Source organism: Salmo salar, chromosome 22 (genome assembly GCF_965601325.2).
Source record: "Salmo salar chromosome 22, fSalSal1, whole genome shotgun sequence".
Taxonomy (NCBI): domain Eukaryota; kingdom Metazoa; phylum Chordata; class Actinopteri; order Salmoniformes; family Salmonidae; genus Salmo; species Salmo salar.
Window position 1 is genome coordinate 51,709,649 of NC_138312.1, and position 12,814 is coordinate 51,722,462.

At 42.7% G+C, this 12,814-nt stretch overlaps 1 protein-coding gene across 1 annotated transcript in view; it reads left to right on the forward strand.

Moving 5' to 3' along the window:
- LOC106583653 (E3 ubiquitin-protein ligase rnf213-alpha) overlaps positions 1–12,814 on the forward strand; it is a 62,696-nt gene that overhangs the window by 35,649 nt on the left and 14,233 nt on the right. The window contains 13 exon segments of the mRNA XM_082967511.1: positions 66–257; positions 346–476; positions 1,245–1,402; positions 1,870–1,978; positions 1,981–2,075; positions 2,426–2,613; positions 4,963–5,083; positions 5,723–5,823; positions 6,117–6,296; positions 6,382–6,548; positions 10,141–10,243; positions 10,374–10,488; positions 10,604–10,790. Of these exon segments, the coding sequence (XP_082823637.1) occupies positions 66–257; positions 346–476; positions 1,245–1,402; positions 1,870–1,978; positions 1,981–2,075; positions 2,426–2,613; positions 4,963–5,083; positions 5,723–5,823; positions 6,117–6,296; positions 6,382–6,548; positions 10,141–10,243; positions 10,374–10,488; positions 10,604–10,790 (1,847 nt within the window).

Consider the following 12,814-nt stretch of genomic DNA (forward strand, 5'->3'; position numbering starts at 1 on the left):
CAAATGGTAATTTGTTCTCATCGTTTAGGAGTATAGTCCGTCCATATGCTGTATGTGTTCCCCAGACAAACTCTGTGGAAGAAAATCCAAGCAGTGGTCACACCCGTTTTGGCGCAGTTGGTCTCAGTTATCGACAGGGACTGTAATCTGGACCTCCTCCTAGATGTCAACTGTGGGGAAGAAGTCAAGAAACTGTGGCTGGAGATATTCGGCAGCAACGAGATGCTTGATATTCCTCTTGTCAAAGTGGATTCCAAGTAGGTGGTTTTGCTCATGTGCGATGTAGCAAGAGTATTTCTGTGTTACCACGAGGTCCAACACACTCTATTTGTGTAATTCCTACAGTTCTGAGTCTAAGACCATTCTGGTACAGAGCCATATCACAGATGAGAGGACCATGCGCTCCAGTATGCCCTTCAGCTGGAGGATCAGAGATATCCTGGATGAACTAATGATGCAAACTCAGCAGTACGAAAGTAAATAATCGAATGCCTTCTTTTTTTCCTGAAAGATACATTTAGATTGTTCTTAAATGCAGCTATCAAAACTTACCAAGGGAGACTCAAATTATAAATGTGTCTTAAAGTTCTTCATTTGCTGTTGTATGTGTGTTAATGTAAACTGGGTGGTTCAAGCCCTGAATGCTGATTGGCTGAAAACCGTGGTACATAAGGACTCCCAAGTGGCGCAGTGGTCTAAGACACTGTATCTCAGTGCAAGAGGTGTCACTACAGTCCCTGGTTTGAATCCAGGCTGTATCACATCCGGGCGTGATTGGGTGTCCCATAGGGCAGCGCAGAATTGGCCCAGCGTCGTCCAGGTTTGACTGTGTTAGGCCGTCATTGTAAATAGGAATTTGTTCTTAACTGACTTGCCTAGTTAAATTATATCAGACTCTATACCATGGGTATGACAAAACATGTATTTTTACTGGTCTAATTACGTTGGTAACCAGTTTATAATAGCAGTAAGGCACCTCAGGTGTTTGTGATATTTGCCCAAAAATACCACGGCTAAGGACTGTGTCCTAGCACTCAGCGTTGAGTCGTGCATAAGAACATCCCTTAGCCGTGGTCAATTGGCCATATACCACACACCCCCTCGGGCCTTATTGCTTTAACAATGATCTGAAATATTAGAAAGGTTATCACTATGTTTGTGTGTTTCTTAACTCCGATATCTAATTACTTACAGTATTTTTAGTTGCAGAACTTGCATAAACTTCACAACATTTTTCTCTGAAGGACACAGTCCTAGGCAGTTCGAGGAATTATTTACGAAAATCCCCCTTGGTCAGTATATGGCTACAATGGATGAAAAAATGCAGAGGGAACTTTTTCAAAGGTACCTGCAGGATTTCATTGCCATGACGATGAAAGTGGCTTCAGCGGGGGAGTTAAAGGTATGTTATTGCACAGTTCTTCAACATGTTCATACAAATAGTAAACCAAGCAAAGCTCTAATGCTGCATTTAGATGAGGGACGCAAAAAAAACGCAATAGTAGTCGGCATAGCAGGACAAGAAAGCAAATAAGAGGGTGACAGCAAAAGCAAGCCAGCACGACGCTATGCATTACTATGGCGATTTCAGTAAACAAACAGTGCAAATCAACATCCGGTAGAAGGCAATGCTACGGCAGATGGCAAAAGATTCCAGTCTACCGTGGCGGCTGACGGCGTTCACTGCCAGTGTCAACGGCATTTATCTCATAGAAAACAATGACATCCGGTTTGCCGTCTACCTCCTACCTTCTAAACACAGTATTAGACCCATTTAGGAATGGGTCATTTATATTTAAAGTCAGATTTGATATAATATGCCTACACATCAATTAGGTGATCCTAATGAATATGTAACACTCTTCCCAGCTTCTGTGTGACGCCCTGAACAGCTGTGTGAATGAGCTCCGGAGGCGACGAAAAGCTCCAAGTGAAGAGATCCCATCCATACCCCTGATCCACTCGGCCTACCACATGTACCCCGCCTTCAGAACCTGTCCAGGATGATGTCCCTGCAGCCACAGGTGGCCCTTCACTTGCAGCGAAACCCACAAGTGAAGGATAGCCCAGTGATGGTAGGTTCAGAGATTTTCCACACACTGCTACATTTAGTTATGTGAAATCAGTGTTTAGGGGCAAAATGTTTGTGTTTATGAGTGCATGATAGTAGTTGAACTTTTACCAGTGTATTGAAAGGAGGCTTCCTACATGCTATTAGAAATGTCATATTATGAAATGGTTCGTTCCGGCCAAGCAATCCGATTGGTCAAAAGTGTGTTCCAGCCGTGTTGTTATTGAGCACTTTATCACTTTGTGATCAGTCCGCCTGTGGCTTGTTCCTAGTGACCGACCGCATCACGTTGTGCCAGACCTGCTCTTGTGTTATTGCTTTAGTAACCATTTCTCTGCCTCACTCTACCAACAGGTTCTGGACGTGTACGCAGCAGTTGCCTGTGTTGAGCAGCTGGAGCCTCCTGCGTTGGACTCTAATACCCAGTGCCAAGACTGGCTGAAGCAGGTGAAAAGACTGCAGGGGTCTATAGAGCTGGTCTGCTCCCAGGGAAGCCTGAGGCAGTATGGAGAGAGGAGCCAGGAAATGTTTAACTACATCCGGTGAGAGAAATGGCCATTTGAAAGACTAGAGAGAACCAAACATTACACTTTTTATTTTATTTTACAATTCTAAAGAAAAACATTTTTGATGCAATAATGCAAGAACACATGATATTCAAAAAACAAGAACCGTAGCAGTTGCAGTGCCTTCAGAAAGTATTCCCACCCCTTGACATTTTGTTGTTTTACAGCCTGAATCTAAATTTGATTAAATTGAGATTTTGTGTCACTGGCCTACACACAATACCCCATAATGTCAAAGTGGAATTATGTTTTTAGAAATTAATTCAAAAATGAAAAGCTGAAATGTCTTGAGCCAATAACTATTCAACTCCTTCGTTATGGCAAGCCTACATAAGTTCAGGAGTGATTATTATTCACATAATAAATTGCATGGACTCACTCTGTGTGCAATAATTGTGTTTAACATGATTTTTGAATGACTACCTCATCTCTGTACCCCACACATACAATTATCTGTTGAACCTATTGGTAGATGGATAAAAAAAGCAGAAATTAAATATCCCTTTGAGCATTGTGAAGTTATTAATGACACTTTGGATGGTGTATCAATACACCCAGTCACTACAAAGATACAAGTGTCCTTCCTAACTCCGTTGCCAGAGTAAAAGGAAACCGCTCAGGGATTTCATCATGAGGCCAATGGTGAATTTAAAACAGTTACAGAGTTTAATGGCTTTGATAGGAGAAAACTGATGATGGATCAACAACAATACTAACCTAAATGTGTCGTGGAAATTCATACTGAGAGAGACTTTGTTATTTCTTCAAACAGTCATCTTTATTTAATATTGATTAATTATTGCAATAATGAAACTAGTCAAACCAACACTCTTGACTGTTGGGCCGAGCAGCCTAACCTTTACAGAAATGCAGAGTTTTTTATATAGCTGACACTAAGAATGCTTAGTCATGGCTGGTTCCACCCCTCCCAAGCAGATCAAGGGGCATCATAAGCCACTCTGGGTTCATCCGATCATTATCTGCAGGGGGTTGTTGTCTTAACCCCACCCTGGCTTAGTTTCCCAGTTGCAAGGATGATTTTGAGACAATGAGGGATTGTTCTACTCCTAAGCTATCTCTAGTAAAACACATTCTTGTCTATGCAATGCAGTCGTTAACTCATTTGTCAGCTCAAGCCATCTATAGTGACCATGCGCCCAGATTAGCTGCAGGGAACTAGAGTGGAGACCATAAAAACACAGCATTAGTAGGACAGAAATGTCTTAAATTAGTTCAATATTAATTGTTAACCATTAGTATCAATTAAATCATGTAAATACATAATTGTTCTGTCTCAATTGACACAGTGAAAAGAAGGAAGCCTGTACAAAATACAAATATTCCAAACATGCATCCTGTTTGCAATAAGGAACAAAGTAAAACTGCAAAACAATTGGCAAAGAAATTAACTTTATGTCCTGAATACAACGCGTTATGTTTGGGGCAAATCCAACAAAGCACATCACTGAGAACCTATCTTAATATTTTCAAGCATGGCGGTGGCTGCATCATGTTATGGGTATACAAGAAATCATTAAGGACTGAGGAGTTTTTTAGGGTAAAAAGAAATGGAATCGAGATAAGCACAGGCAAAATCCTAGAGGGAAACCTGGTTCAGTCTGCTTTCCACCAGACACTGGGAGATGAATTCACCTTTCAGCAGGACAATAACCTAAAACACAAGACCAAATCTACACTGGAGTTGCTTACTTAGAAGACAGTGAATGTTCCTGAGTGACCAAGTTACAGTTTGGACTTAAATCAGCTGAAAGTCTACATCAAGACTTGAAAACAACCAACTTGACAGAGCTTGAATACTTAAAAAAATAATAATGTGCAAATATTGTACAATCTAGGTGTGCAAAGAGACTTACCCAGAAAGACTCACAGCTGTAATTACTGCCAAACGTGATTCTAACATGTATGATCTCAGAGGTGTGAATACTTATGTAAATTAGATATTTCTGTATTTCGTTTTCAAGATTTAAAAAAAATAAATGTATATTTAGTCATTATGGGGTATTGTGTGTAGATGAGAGAAAAAAATATTTCATCAATTTTGAATTCAGGCTGTAACAGAACAAAATGTGGAATAAGTCAAGGGGTATGAATACTTTCTGAAGGCACTGTATCTTAATACCTGTATTCATTTGTGAGTTTGGTCGATAGGTTGCGTCTTTGACCTTTCTTTTTGATGTAGACATTTAAGAAAAATATTTTAGGTTTTCTGTATGATAAACTTTTATTACAATGTAATTGTACTTCTCCCAGATATGTCTAATTCCCCCAGAATTAATAATGATTTGTCCTTGTTTCTGTTTCCAGTAATAATTGGAACCACATCTGCATCCTCTCTCTGTTTGTGGAACACATGCTGCTAGGCTTTGAGTTTGAGGAGAGGGAGCTCAAGCCTCTGGTCCTTGATCACACTCGTACCTTAGGCAAAGTAAGTTTATCTTGTATATTTTGTTTTGACTAACTTAATATGCTACTGAACGATATTCTATATCACCATTTTCACATTTGTACTCTTTAAGTTTTTGCTTATGTATGGTTTATTTTCATCCCATATTTCAGGTTTCACACCCTTCAGACTTAATTTGCCCTATGTGATCTTGAGCTTTGTAAACAGTTCTATCCAAATATAATTTTTGGACAGTCACTAAACATTGTGCTTATTTAACTTGTGGGCTAAATCAGGCTCACACAGAATGTTTATTGGTAGACTTAAACAAATCTACTGGTTATGGGCTTACAAAACAAATACACCTGTACCATGTCAGATATAGAGTTGAAATGTATACACCTCACACTCATGGTTATGGGCTTAAAGAAAGTTCAGATGTATTCAATTTTGAGTTTGCATCCCAATATTACACGTTATATACATCACCGAAGACTGAAACATAACAAAACTGTTTAACATAGAAACACCGGATTTCCGGCATTTATTTAAAAAAAAGTTTATTCATTATTCATTATGAAAAATATTAATAACATTCCACCCATGAGGCCACTAGGTTACTATGACTGCACGAAAGGGCTACTTCCTTTATTGGACTGCTAATTGTATCTTGTATGACAGATTCTGTCGAAACATTCAGACGTCAAATCTGAGGAACCCTTTGCAGCCGTCATTAAAATACTGAAGTCATGCAAGAAAGGAGCAAGTGATCTTATTTGCAAGTAAGGTCCAATTGATTTCTTTATTTTGTTTTAAATGGTATTTATATAATTTGTCTGTGTTATTTGCTGTCGCTGATAAGCTGTCCCTTACGGAAAGAACACATGCATTTTACATGTGAACACATTTAAAGTGTTCCAAAAACATGAACACATTTAAAGTGTTCCAAAAACATGAACACATTTAAAGTGTTCCAAAAACATTTGAAATTAGATTTTCCACATGTGAAATCATGTGGTTTTTCTGTAAGGGATATACAGAATTTGATGTTATTAACATATCTTGTTTCACTTAGGTTTGGTCTCCAGTGCCCTGTGTGTATGGGGGAACCAGAGGACCCCGTGGACCTGCCCTGTCACCATATTTTCTGTCTGACCTGTGTCAGAAAATGTGTCAATGTGGGCCAGATGTACTGCCCCGTGTGCGAACAGGAACTCCCAGATGACTTTGAGGTGAAAGTGTCTGAAGACATACGGTGGGTGTGTTTTACTGTTTTGACTATGGATACCGGGACAGTACTTTCTCATTGAGTGTCTAATCTGTCTCCTATGGTTTTGCAGAGCTTGCATCACCCTAAATGGCCAGTTCAGACAGAGTTGCAGTGCGTTTTTCATAAACCTTGTCACTACTGTGTGCTTCAAGGACAACATCCCCCCATCAAAGGGTGTCATCCTGCAGCTGTTGTCCTTCCTCATGGTCGAGACAGACCCGATCCCACTTATCAGAGGTACCCCCCCCCCCCCCCCCCCCCACACACACACACAAACATATAAATATATATATACAGTACCAAATCAAATTTTATTGGTCACATACACATGGTTAGCAGACGTTAATGCGAGTGTAGCGAAATGCTTGTGCTTCTAGTCCGACAGTGCAATAATATCTAACAAGTAATCTAACAAATTCACAATGACTACATGAGTAATGTAGGATATGTAAACATTATTAAAGTGGCATTATTTAAAGTGACTAGTGATACCATTATTAAAGTGGCCAGTGATTTGAGTCTGCATGTTGGCAGCAGCCTCTCTATGCTAATGATGGCTGTTTAACAGTCTGATGGCCTTGAGATAGAAGCTGTTTTTCAATCTCTCGGTCCCAGCTTTGATGCACCTGTACTGACCTCGCCTTCTGGATGATAGCGGGGTGAACAAGCAGTGGCTCGGTTGGTTGTTGTCCTTGATGATCTTTTTTGTCCTTCCTGTGACATCAGGGGCTGTAGGTGTCCTGGAGGGCTGGTAGTTTGCCCCCGGTGATGCGTTGTGCAGACCGCACTACCCTCTGGAGAGCCTTGTGGTTGAGGGTGGTGCAGTTGCCGTACCAGGCGGTGATACAGCTCGACAGGATTCTTCTTGATTGTGCATCTGTAGAAGTTTGTGAGGGTTTTAGGTGACAAGCCAAATTTCTTCAGCCTCCTGAGGTTGAAGAGGCGCTATTGTGCCTTCTTCACCACGCTGTCTGTGTGGGTGGACCATTTCAGTTTGTCTGTGATGTGCACGCCGAGGAACTTAAAACTTCCACCTTCTTCACGACTGTCCTGTTGATGTGGATGGGGGGGTGCTCCCTCTGCTGTTTCCTGAAGTCCACGATCATCTCCTTTGTTTTGTTGATGTTGAGTGAGAGGTTATTTTCCTAACACCACACTCCGAGTGCCCTCACTTCCTGTAGGCTGTCTCCTCGTTGTTGTTTATCAAAAAAAAAACATTTTCCAAGCACGGATAGCCGTCACAAAACCAGATATACAGCTAAAATTAAACACTAACCTTTGACAATCTTCATCAGATGATACTCCGAGGACATCATGTTAGACAATATATGCATTTTTTTCCGATCAAGTTCATATTTATATCCAAAAAATGTTACATTGGCGCGTGACGTTCAGAAAATGTTTTCTCCCCATAACCTACGGTGAATAGGCACATACATTTACAGAAGAACTCATAAACGTTGACAAAATTTATAACAATTATTTAAAGAATTAGAGATAATCTACTCCTTTATGCAACCACTTTGTCAGATTTCAAAATAACTTTACGGAAAAAGCACATTGTTCAATATTCTGAGTATAGAACTTAGCCTTCAATGCTAAGCTATACAGTTAGCCTACAACCACGGCATCGACAAATCTCTAAAAATATGTTCGAAATATTTTTTTACCTTTGCTGATCTTCGGCGGAATGCACTCAGAAGGGCACCCACTTCCACAAGAAATGTAAATTTGTTCTGCAAAGTCCATCATTTATGTCCAAATACGTCCGTTTTATTGACCCATCCAGAACACTTTACAATGCCATGTGGCGTGGACGCAAATCCATAGACGAAATGTTCAAAAGTTCCATTATCATTTGTAGAAACACGTCAAACGATGTTTACAATCAACTCTTTAGGGTATTTTTTTACGTAAAATTGCGATAATTTTACAACCGGGCAATAGGTATTCATCCCAGAAGAAAAATAAAAAACAACGAAGCCACGAGCACGCGCGTCATAAGACACCTGTCCTCAGACTGGCCAGTGATTGACTGAGCCACAATTTTATGCCCGGTAACAGGTGACGGATGAAACCAGTTCCTAAAGATCGTTGACAGCCAATGGAAGAGTTAGGAGGTGCAACGTAAATCCTATGTCACTGTAGTTTTTCAAGGGATTCAAAAGAAAAACTACATTTCTAATTTCTCCCACTTCCTGATTCAATTTTCCTCAGGTTTTTGCCTGCCACATGAGTTCTGTTATACTCACAGACACCATTCAAACAGTTTTAGAAACTTCTGAGTGTTTTCTATCCAAATCTACTAATAATATGCATATTCTATTTTCTGGGCCAGAGTAGTAGTAACCTGTTTAAATTGGGTACGTTTTTCATCCGGCCCTGAAAATACTGCCCCCTAGCCCCAACAGGTTTTAAACAAATCAAAATATATTTTATATTTGAGATTCTTCAAAGTAGCCACCCTTTGCCTTGATGACAGCTTTGCACACACTTGGCATTCTCTCAACCAGCTTCATAAAGTAGTCACCTGGAATGCATTATAATTAACAGGTGTGCCTTGTTAAAGGTTAATTTGTAGAATTTGTTTCGTTCTTAATGTGTTTGAGCCAATCAGTTGTGTTGTGAGAAGGTAGGGGTGGTATACAGAAGATAGCCCTATTTGGTAAAAGACCAAGTCCATATTATCGCAAGAACAGCTCAAATAAGCAAAGAGAAACGACAGTCCATTATTACTTTAAGACATGAAGGTCAGTCAATCCGGAAAATGTTAAGAACTTTGAAAGTTTCTTCAAGTGCAGTTGCAAAAACCATAGAACCGTAGAGCGCAAAACACCAGTCTCAACGTCAACCGTGAAGAGGCGACTCCAGGATGCTGGCCTTCTAGGCAGAGTTGCAAAGAAAAAGCCATATATCAGACTGGCCAATAAAAAGAAGATATTAAGATGGGCAAAAGAACACAGACACTGGACAGAGGAACTCTGCCTAGAAGGCCAGCATCCCAGAGTCGCCTCTTCACTGTTGATGTTGAGACTGGTGTTTTGCGGGTACTATTTAATGAAGCTGCCAGTTGAGGGCTTGTGAGGCGTCTGACACTCTAATGTACTTGTCCTCTTGCTCAGTTGTGCACTGGGGCCTCTCACTCCCCTTTCTATTCTGGTTAGAGCCAATTTTCGCTGTTCTGTGAAGGGAGTAGTACACAGCGTTGTACAAGATCTTCAGTTTCTTGGCAATTTCTCGCATGGAATAGCCTGCATTTCTCAGAACAATAATAGACTGATGAGTTTCAGAAGAACGTTATTTGTTTCTTGCCATTTTGAGCCTGTAATCGAACCCACAAATGCTGATGCTCCAGATTCTCAACTAGTCTAAAGAAGGCCAGTTTTATTGCTTCTTTAATCAGGACAACAGTTTTCAGCTGTGCTAACATAATTGCAAAAAGGGTTTTCTAATGATCAATTAGCCTTTTAAAATGATACACTTGGATTAGCTAACACAACGTGCCATTGGAACACAGAAGTGATGGTTGCTGATAATGGGCCTCTGTATGCCTATGTAGATATTCCATAGAAAATCTGCCATTTTCAGCTACAATAGTCATTTACAACATTCACAATGTCTACACTGCATTTCTGATCAATTTAATGTTATTTTAATGGACAAAAAATGTGCTTTTCTTTCAAAAAGAAGGACATTTCTAAGTAACCCCCCACTTTTGAACGGTATACACACACACACCACACACACACACACACACACAATTGACAGATTGGATTACGACTGAATAAGTATTTGTAGCTGTGCTCTAATTTTATTGTCTTTGTACCAGCACAAAGTCAGATACACACCAAAGATTTCTCACCATTCGATGAGTCTCTGGACAAAAATCCTGTGGTGAGATCAGTGATACTCAAACTCCTGCTCAAGTACAGGTGAGTGAACCAGAAAAGCTGCTTATGTCATTGTAATGTTGCTGTAACCAGTAACACAATTCAAGGTTTCAGATTACGTATGGTGTCAAAACATTTGCTGAATTTAACTCATTTGTGTTTTGTTTTTTAGCTTTGATGAAGTCAAGGAATATCTGCAGCAACATTTGACATCGATACAAGAGAGCAACATTGTTGAGGCAGAAGATAAAAATGAACTGTATGCGTTGTACATTAACTGCCTTGAGGTATGATCTGATTGGGTGTCCATGCAAGCAGTCAAGACTGTTGCCCAATCAGAATAACAACATAGACCACAACTGCAGTATGATTATATGACTATTATACAACTTTCTTTCGCAGGACTCATTGTTGGAAAGAATACCACAAGAATACACCTGCCTTCAGGAAGAGACTGAGTTCTTGCATCACTTCCTGGACTCTGTCACTGACTCGGCTGAGACGGTCACAATAGAGTACCTGCAGCAGATTGCTAGGGTCCGCCTTTGCCTGGGCAAGGCTGCACACCTTCTCCATAGCATGCTGTCTGGTGAGAAAATGTATTAAAAAGTTCTGCTCCATGTTGGTTAAAAATTGGGCTTGTTGGTAGAAATTAATTCAAATAGTGTTTTTTTTTTATATAAAGATTATTGAAACCACTGGGCTCGGAACTGATGCGATTACCAAAATTAAAAATCTGATTTATTTTTCGAAGGTCCTGTAACAAGGCCTCCTAGTAGGAGGGGGGGGGGGGGAATCAGGAGCAGGAGAGCAGAGAAGTTCCAGTGGACAACAACGTTTAATCAGGCGGTCCCGAAGGCACCATACAAAAGAAAACACGCACCAACGTAGTCGCCACCCACAGGGGATAAATTGCGCACACGGAGGAAAAACCTCAACTCCACAAACAAAGTCTCGTAAGCACACGGTAACATTTACCGAAAATATAAAACGAAACCCTGTGGTGCAGGCACGCACCCCTAACAAATAATCCCGCACAAAGCCTAGCCTGCAGCGGGGTGTATATAAACCCACCGAAATCAACTAAACTGAACACAGGTGTGAAAAAACAGACAGACAAACGAAAAGGAAAATGGGATCGGTTGCAGCTAGTAGGCCGGCGACGACGACCGCCGAGCACCGCCCGAACAGGGAGAGGAGCCACCTTTGGTGGAAGTCGTGACAGTACCCCCCCTGACCCGCGCACCGACGCCGGCCTCGAGGACGACACGGAGGACGAGGTGCAGGGCGATCCGGATGGAGGCGGTGAAACTCACTCAGCAGAGATGGGTCCAAGACGTCCGGCACCCAGCATCTCTCCTCCGGACCGTACCCCTCCCAATCCACGAGGTACTGCAGGCCCCCCACCTGACGCCTGGAATCCAGTATGGATCGTACTGTGTATGCCGGGGCCCCCTCGATGTCCAGGGGGCGCGGAGGGACCTCCTGCACCTCAGCTTCTTGAACAGGACCAGCTACCACCGGCCTGAGGAGAGACACATGAAATGAGGGGTTAATACGGTAATAACGGGGGAGCTGTAACCTATAACACACCTCGTTTATTCTCCTCAGGACTTTAAATGGCCCCACAAACCGCGGACCCAGCTTCCGGCAGGGCAGGCGGAGGGGCAGGTTTCGGGTCGAGAGCCAGACACGGGCCTCACTGCGGTGGCGGTCAGCGCTCGTTTTCTGCCTGCCTTCGGCCTGTTTTAGGTGCCCCTGGACGGCCTCCCAGGTCTCCCTCGAGCGCTGGACCCAATCCTCCACCACAGGAGCCTCGGTCTGGCTCTGATGCCATGGTACCAGGACCGGCTGATACCCTAACACGCACTGAAAGGACAAAATGTTCGTTGAGGAGTGGCGGAGCGAGTTATGGGCCATCTCTGCCAATGGAACATACCTCGCCCACTCCCCTGGCCGGTCCTGGCAATACAACCGCAGAAACCTACCCACATCCTGGTTTACTCTCTCCACCTGCCCATTACTCTTGGGGTGAAAACCAGAGGTCAGGCTGACCGAGACCCCCAGACGCTCCATGAACGCCTTCCACACCCGGGATGTGAACTGGGGACCCCGATCAGAAACTATGTCCTCAGGCACCCCATAGTGCCAGAAGACGTGAGTAAATAGGGCCTCTGCAGTCTGTAGGGCCGTAGGGAGACCGGGCAAAGGGACAAGATGACAGGGCTTAGAAAACTGATCCACAACGACCAGGATCGTGGTGTTCCCCTGGGATGGAGGGAGATCGGTCAGGAAGTCTACCGATAGGTGTGACCAAGGCCGCTGGGCAGGTGTCTAGGAGCCTTGCACTGAGCGCACACCGAACAGGAGGAGACGTAAACCCTCACGTCCTTGGCTAAAGTGGGCCACCAGTACTTCCCCCTAAGGCTTCGCACCGTCCTATCGATACCTGGACGACCAGAGGAGGGTAACGTATGCGCCCACCGAATCAATCTATCGCGGACACCAAGCGGGACATACCTCTGTCCCACAGGACACTGAGGCGGAGTACGCTCCGATCGAGATGCCCGCTCGATGTCCGCATCACCTCCCACATCACCGGCGCCACCAGAT